Source organism: Corvus hawaiiensis, chromosome 2 (genome assembly GCF_020740725.1).
Source record: "Corvus hawaiiensis isolate bCorHaw1 chromosome 2, bCorHaw1.pri.cur, whole genome shotgun sequence".
Lineage (NCBI taxonomy): Eukaryota > Metazoa > Chordata > Aves > Passeriformes > Corvidae > Corvus > Corvus hawaiiensis.
In genome coordinates, this window is record NC_063214.1 from 73,011,860 (window position 1) to 73,020,487 (window position 8,628).

General features: G+C 39.7%; 1 protein-coding gene across 3 annotated transcripts in view; it reads left to right on the top strand.

The window, feature by feature from the left end:
• The window catches only part of SLAIN1 (SLAIN motif family member 1), a 50,659-nt gene extending 48,754 nt beyond the window's left edge, over positions 1-1,905 (top strand). For all 3 annotated transcript variants that reach the window (XM_048295664.1, XM_048295665.1, XM_048295666.1), the window contains one exon: positions 808-1,905. In XM_048295664.1, coding sequence (XP_048151621.1) covers positions 808-883 — 76 coding nt within the window. In that variant the 3' untranslated portion in view covers positions 884-1,905. The remainder of the gene's footprint in view (positions 1-807) is intronic.
• Positions 1,906-8,628: the final 6,723 nt, after the last annotated feature.

Sequence of the window (8,628 nt, forward strand, 5' to 3'; positions counted from 1 at the left end):
CAAAATTGAAACATTTTTTTCAGCAAATTGTGGTGTGACAAAATTACATCACACGTGGCAAATCAGAGATAGCGCCTGCTGTGTTACCAGTGAACTGGCAGTTAGATCAAGTCACGTGGTTGTTTTTCCTTTTTGTAGTTTTACTTGAAATGGTTGCCTCAGTAGTAGCTGGAGGGTTTGGATAATGGTCAGGAAGTATTTTAGAAGTCCTCATTGATGAGTGGGAGATGCAGCCCAGGTGTGAGGGTGGGGACACAGAGGATGGTGAGTTCCTGTCAGGAGTCATAGTGCTTGAACTGGTGGCTCTGGAAACACATTGTCACATGTCCTGGAAAGAGGGTCTGGAGCAGAATTCGGTGGAGTTCTTCAACCGATAAAATTCGTCGCTGTTTGCACAGTATTTTTATAAACTGCTGGTTTTTCATGCGTGCTGAGCACAATAGCTTTCTGGAAAGTGTTTCCCATTAGATCTCCGCTGCCTATAGTGACAAAAATATGTTTTTATTGTCTTTAGCCCTGAAAAACCAAATCTTGCCGTTTAGAGGGATCTCATGCATGATTACAATTATTCTCTCAATTCCTTTTTACAAATCTTTCATGCTCTTCTCACTGGAAGTGGCCTTAATTTCACCATAGATCTTTACATATGCATTTATGTGTAGCCAGAAATATACCAGAGTGATATCTCTGAGCAAGCCCCAAAGCCGTTGTCACTGCAGAAGTAAATTATGTCTTTTACCTTGATCTTTCACAGGAGATATGACTTCATTTTCCTTTCTTTTTTCCCCTGTCATTTGGTTAATACAGTTTCCTTCAGCCTCCAAAGCCACTGTCGTCACTGAGCACGATGCGGGATGGGAACTGGAGAGACGGCTGCTATTGATGAAGGTTGCCCCTCAACAGTGGAAAACACAGTGTGAATTTCATTACCCAGCTGGCTGGGTAACAATGATTTGGAAAAGGAGGGTCATGCAGTATTATTTTGCCCAGGATCTTAATCTGTAACCATCTACAATGCCATGTCATTTTTAAAAAATGAGCATCTTATCAAATACTAATGTTGCACTTAATCAGTTACCTGAACAGCTGCATTGTTATCAGACTAACAATGGCAGTGTTGGCATTTGGAACTGAAGAAAGTATTACATGTGTGAAAAATACCAGAATATTTCCTTGGAAGGAACTAGGAGATTTTCCTTTTGGGCAGCTTTGCCGTACTGAAGTTCTGAGATAATTTATTCAGTGTAAAGGCATCATGCATTTTATTTGGAATTTTGGGGTACTTATGTATGTGCTTGAATTTTTTTCTAGTGTTTTCAATACATTTTATTTTGTATACTTAAGTTCATTTAAACTTGCCTGAACCTTGAACTACAGAGAGATAATTTAACTTTTTCTGTGCCATAAATAATATTTTTGGGGTAATGTACTTTTTTAGCTCTAGGAACATATCTTAGAAAATCTTACCATTGGCAATACCAAGCAGTATATTTATGTTGCAGAAGCACAAAAAAAAAGGTAGCATTCACTGGAAATTGTCATCCAGCTGGGTCAGCATGGTTTTTGTTGGTCTATCACCATGTGTTGAATTGTTAATTTATTGTCATAGTGTTTTGTATTTAAAATGGCAGCATAAATCACGTTGCACTTACAAAGGTACAATGATCATTAAAACTACTGTTGATTTTCAGTACTTTATTACAAAGAATAAAATTGTAATGTTTTATTAACAGTTGCTTATGGAAAATGAGTTTTAATGCAAATCTTTTTGATAGATCTTTTACAAAATCCAGTTGCACTAATCAATGCTTTCTTATAATGGCATATGACTTAATATTTGATTACAACTGTGTATACTGCTGTTTTGGAATGTTTCAGGAAATAAAGAATCTATTTCAGCAATAATGCTCTTCTTCAGTGTGCAATGTAAACATTGTCAGAACTTTGCTACTCACATCGACTTAGCTCCTGAAGTTTTTACTTAGTTTTTGTAAAGACTGTGCTGGATTTTTGCAAATAGTAACTGAATTACCTGAAAAAAAAACTTAATTGCGTTAGAAGGCCATGGTATGCCTAGAAGACAAATATATATTATTTTCAAATCAATCTTAGTATGATCTTAAGAGACTTTTTCAATTTCATGTTGAAAGTGTGCTAGTGCAAATGTGACTTGCAGTTGGAAACAGAATTGTGTACCATTCACTGTGGCTATGAATTTGCTCTCAGTTTTGCTCCACAGTTGCTTGAGGACCTGCTTTTCTAAAAAGGGAAAGGTAAAATAAAAAGCAAAGGGAAAGTATTTAGTGGTGAGTAAAACTTTCATTACACTGAGAAGCGATGTGTACTAGTGCAGTAGGATCCCTGCACAGCATAGCATTGTTTAATAGAGATAGACAGTTAATTTTTCACAGTGAAGTTCTTTCAATACAGTTAAAATCCTTTTTTTTTTTTTTTTTTTTTCTAAAAGAGCAGAGCTGTTGAAGAAGGTATCAAGAATACTCAAAAAAAGAAATTACCTCTGCACAGGTAAGTATTTAAGCAGGAGTATGCCAGACTCAAATTGTTCATTAGAAGCTTTAATTGGAAGAAATTACTTCTAGTTAAAGAAGTCAGTCATTTGTGGGCAATATCTGGTAGTGGTGGGGTTCAGAGGCAGCGTGGGGGTGCTTTGCCTTTGGTCTGTGAGAAGGAGTTCCTGCAGCTCTCATGGCTTCTGATGCTAGGGATCCAGCATGATCTCCTTCATAAAAGATTGATGGAGTCCCATGGCAGTAGTTTCTCATTGATGACAGCCCTGGCCTGAGCTGTCTGTTCAATCTGTTCCCGTAGTGCCAGGATTTTACCACTGTTCCTACATTATCTGGGACACCACAGCACCACATTATTTTCAGTTTTTGAAGTAGGTTGCAGCTGTTGGATCTAATACTGAGTTGTACACAGGAGGGCAGTATATACTTGGAAAATATTTTCTTTTTGGTAGCTAAAGCTCTTCTGTTTTCCTCTGAAAAGATTACGAGCTCTTTGAGAAGATGCAGTTGTTTTTCCCTTTTTAATGACCCTATTCCCTTGTAATACATCATGTTAGGATTTGGTAACCTTACAGCTTTTCTCTTATAAGTGTTTTTGTCAAGTATCTGTCACACTGGATGCCGTCAAGCTCTAGGAGGAAACCCGAGGTGGGAGCAGCTGGATCTGAGAATCAACAGAATCCCATTCGTTTCAACCATGGGCTGTGGTACTGCTGCTGTTCACCTGTAGCTGGTGGAGCTGGGCCTTTCCCCTCAAATTTGCATCAGTGAACCAGAGTACTGCTGCACAGTGTAACATACTTCACCACAGTCTCAGTGGGAGCAAACTGGGCAGAATATGCAGCCCAACATCACTTCTGCCAGGCTCAATTTCGTGAGAGGGCAATGGAAAACAGTTATCTTTAAAAATATAGACTCAAACTTACTTTTCACAAGAAAAAAGTAATTTCTAAATGTAAGGGAGCATTTGAAAACTCTTTGGGTCTTTTCTTTTGGTCCATAAATGCAAATCCTACTCCTGCCTCCTTGTTGCTGCATCCCAAAAACGACCTACTTCCTTCAGTCCAAACTGTAATCTTGGGCTCACCTCTTGAGCAACTGGATGAACCATGTCAACCTTTTTCTGAACGGTCTTTTCCCCTCTCTTTAGTCACTGGGGCTAAAACCTCTGCGTTTGCAGTCTTTGAGCCCCAAAATCTGGGGCACTGTCTTTGACTTTTCCACAAGCTGATATTCTGGGTAAGTCTAAAGTCACATTTCTTTTTTTCACCCCTACATATGAAGTTCATCCATTGCCTCCTCACCTGAAGTAGTCTTGGGCCTTGTAGTGGCTTCAGTATGTGAAATCTGTCCAAACTAAAACCGGTAAGATAGTTTTTTATCTCTTCCTGCTTTGACAATGTCACTTCTTTGACCACTTCATGTGTATTGCTACTGATACTCCCCTCTCTGTTGAAAAGAATTGTGACCTAGTTTTACTCTTCTGCAAAGCCATGGACACTATCCCATCCCCACTATTAGTTTCTCACTGTGTGTTGATGTGAATTCCCATATCAAAGTCCATGATGCCAGCCTGTATTGTGCCTGCTGCAAGCAAAGCACCTGCTAGCTCCTTCTGTGTTGTCCCTCACTGTAGGGGATCCCTGGGCATCTCAATTTTTTAATTCACCTTCAAATCCTTCTTAAAAGGTTTTTTTCTTTGGCACAGTACCACTCAAAGCAGGACAACAGTTAAATTGCCAGTGTTGTCATCTTCTGCTTTTAGGCACAGCATTCTTAGTTTGGTTATTGCTGTACCTAAACTGCAAGCTGTTGGAGACCTAGACTGCTGTCTTTTTCCTGTGGGTTTTCAAGGCATGAAGCCCAGCAGGATTTCAGGCCCACCAATTACAACTAATATAGCCTCTATACTAATACTAAAAATTAGCATTTTCACACAGAAAACACTATTTAAATATCCACAGTGAATGATAGGTGAGATTTCATAATTAAAAATATTCGGGGCAGTAGCACAATCACTCTTGAAAGCAGATTTGTGGTGTTTAATCCTCAGGCATGATTTACTAATTCAGAACTTTTGGTTAAAAAGGAAGTGACAGAGCCTGGGTGACTTTCTCTGTCACTGTTAAGGTGAAAGGGATATGTTCTGGCTAGTCTGATTTAATTTTCTTTTTCCCATTTGACCAGCCCATCTTTTCCCCCTCATCAGTATTTCTACCTCTTGCACTCCCCAGATTCACACCTTTCTTATAACCTCTTTCAGTGATTACACATGCTCTTGTGGCTCGTGTGGCTGGTGCAGTTCTTGACCATCCACGTGCAGATTCCCACCCTGCTAATATGTTCCTCACTCTCTTGCCTGGGGAGCAGGTCCTCAGTACATCTTCTGTCTCTGTAACTGAGACTCCCAGCTCTTACCTGCCAAGGTAAGCAGTTATACTTAATCTGAATTACTGTCTGTGGAATAGGGGTCACACCTTTGCACTAGCATGTGACCAGGCTGCCCGGTTGTTGCAAGGGGAGTTCACAGGATTATCTTTGACCTAAAGAGGCCCAAGAGATTGTTTCCACATGTGCAGTTCAACAATACATACAAAGTATCTCATGGTAGGAAGGGAGGGATTAGATAAGGTTATTCTTGAAACCTCATTCCTCTTTTAAATAAGCCATTTTCTATAAGCCATAATTATTTAGATGACTTAAGCGTTATGAATCCCTTACCAATAAACAAACCAGAGTCCTTTGGTGCCCGAATGTTAGTTTTGGTATAATCACGGAATGGTTTTGTTTGGAAGGGGGATTAAAGATTATCTAGTTCCAACACCCCCCACCACAGGCAGGGACACCTTTCACTAGGCCAGGTATTTCACAGCCCTGTCCAACCTGACCTTGAACATTTCTACAGATGGGGCATCCACAGCTTCTCTGGGCAACCTGTTCCAGTGTCTCACCACACTCAGAGTAAAGAATTTCTTCCTAGCATCTAATCTAAACCTGCCCTCTTTCAGTTTGAAGCCATTCCCCCTTGTCCTATCCCTACATGCTCTTGTAAACAGTCTCCAGCTTTCTTGTAGGCTCCCTTCATATACTGGAAGGCCACAGTTAGGTTACTCTGAAGCCTTTTCTTCTGCAGCCTGAACAAACCCAATTTTCTCAGCCTTTCCTCATGGGATTTGCTCCATCCCTCTAGTCATCCTAGTGTCCCTCCTCTGGACTCCAGCCGGTTCATGTCCTTCCTGTGTTGGGGACCTCAGAGCTGGATGCAGTGTTCCAGGTGGGGTCTCACCAGAGCAGAGCAGAGGGGCAGAATCCCCTCCCTTGGCTTGCTGGCCACACTGCTTTGGATGCAGCCCAGGACACATTTTGTTTTCTGGTGTTTGGTCAAAGGTTAGATTCAATCATCTTGGAGGACTTTTCCAACCTTAATGATTCTGATTGCATGATTCTTGCTTAATTTCTTTAAAGAATTAAACACATTTCTTAATTCATGCATTACCTTGAGCAGGTTATGGAATGATAACAGGCATCGATACAGACACATAAAAGCAGCTGGTAGTCTTGTTTTCCACTGGTTCATGTGAATGGACAGATGTATAGATTTGGCTGTGTGAACCATGGTAAGAAGTTTGGACGATGAATGGTGGTTGAACTTAAACTTTTTGCAGAGAACTACTTCAAAAGTGAATCTTTTGATGTGAATCTATCTTGACTTTAGCAGTGAAGAGAGAAGCTTGGTATCTAACACAGTCAAAAGAGGTGCACATTCCCAGATGCAGGTGTCAAAATTGTATGAAACTACAGTCAGACAGTAGATAATGTTCACACACTATTAAGTGACTCATACTTGAAAAAAAAATGTGACAAATACACAAAATGAAGGCAACTCTGTTAGGTGTTTGCTGCTTCTCAATTCAGCCTTCTTTGTAGAGGGGTTGACCATCTGAAAGAGATTGAGCCGTTCAAGTTGTTCTTGTGGCTGGGCAGAAAAACCCCCTTGTGGCTCCTAAGTGTGGAGTAGACTTGGCCATGCTGTGTGGATCTGCAGTAGCCTTGTTGTTTTCCAGGAGCACAGATGCCCGCTGCACACCTGGCACCCAGATGCAGCCTTGGCTGCCCACTGCCTTCTGTGAAGGTACCAGAGAGGGGACATTCCTTGCTTGCTAAGATTGAATGCTTAAAAGAGTCTTGTTACTGGGGCAGAGTGCAACTACACAATGATAGTCAAACGTTATTTTTGTTCTGTGAGCATAGCTAAAAGATAATGTTTTGCCTTTTCAGACATGATCTTCTGCTCTGTAGTGTTCTTTTCCTTTGCTCATGCATTTATTGCTGAACTTTCCTATTTTGACTAATTTTTTTTTAGTTAGAAGAATTAAAATAATATTTTTCTGTGTTAAAAAAATATGAAATAATATTTCTTCTTTGTTTCTGTTCACTTGTTGCCCCTGAGATTTCTGTTGTTCCCCATGAAAAATAAAATATTCCTTTGTCTTTGTGGCCAGACATATAGAAAGAATGAGCCTGTGGCCAAATTCCCAAACTGAGCTCTAGCAATCCAGCCAACCCTTAATACTTTGCAGTCTGCACGCAAATGTTACTAAACAAGGTATATTATCTGTATCCAAGACTGAACTTTTCAATAATGTAAGCAGCAGATAACATGATGGGCATGTCAACTACAATACACCTAAACTGAAATTTTTGGAACCGTTTTTTTTGCAGTAATAGAAAACAGAAAAGGTACTGATAATGTTTCTTTTGCTTTTCAACCCTTCCTGCAGGAGGTTATACTAACTTTGTTTTTGGAACCCTTGATACATGCTTTTTGCTTTCTTATGGTTTTCATTGAGCCAATACAAATGTGTTGAATTCAATTTTAGGAAAATGTTTAATGAATACTGACCTCTTTAGGAGACTTACATTGTTTTTAAAACTGAGATATTCTGATGCTAGCATACCGTTTCTGTACATACTGCTAATATCCCATTCAGTTCCTTTAAAATGTAAATAATTGAAATGAAAGTTCAGGAACTCAGAAGAAAAAAATTATTTAGAAGACGTGATATTTTTTAAGCCCAAAAAAAAAAAAAAAAAAAGTATTTTGATTTAATCCATGTTTATCTAGGCAGTCACTGACTGCAGTAAATTATGCAGCTCTGAATAGGTATATACATATTCAGCAGAAAGGATTTTTCTCTATGTGAGAAGGAAAAAAGCATCAGACAAAAAGGTGTAGCTGTATCAATGGCTTGCTCATCACTCAATCTGAATTAAAATTAAACAACCTACTTCTGCCTTACAAAAAGGAACACTTTTAGCACCTGGTCTTTTCAATCAATGTGAAACAGCATTGGTGATATAAAATGGACCCCATCCCACTTAATTTACAGATGCAACTACTTGGATTGGTGCAGCTGGGCTCAACTATTTTAATTATGCTCTCATCTTGTTGGTGTAACTGCAGCCTGATCCAGGAGTTATGTGCGTGTTAGTGGCACTTATCTTGCTTCTGAAGACATCTTATTACTTTGGCTCATCCTGTGCAGACGGAGATCTGTGGCTGGGTGGGTTGGGTGGAGGGAGACCATGCATCTGCCTTACCTAGTTCGGTCCTATCAGCGTGGTAGGTGATAGCTGATAACAAATCTGTGTCTTTTTTATCCAGCCCTGTGGTTTGTGTATGAGCTGCGTGATCCTCTTTGATGAGGAGCCAAATGTAATTATGCACAGTCTGTCAACATGGGCACGTTTTTCTGAAGCACTGAGTACTTCCAGCCCCAACTGCATCTAGTTAAAGTGGTAAGACTTTTAGCACCTCTGGAATTAGACAGTGGGGAAAAAATTATCTTGCTGATACTGTCTTACTAAGGTCCCATTTAAAATGAAGTTTCATTACTGTGTTTTCACAGGTCAGTATCTTAGATTTTACTCAGAAAGCAGTTTACACAATGGCATTGAGTGAAACTGGCTTGGAATAAAATTCACTGTCTGGGCATGGTTAATTTGTACTTTTGTGGAATTCCAAACTCAGTGCACAGAACATTCTGTTAAAAACAGTGGTTAAGATTGTTTTGCGCTGTCAATGATCCGTTTTCCAAAG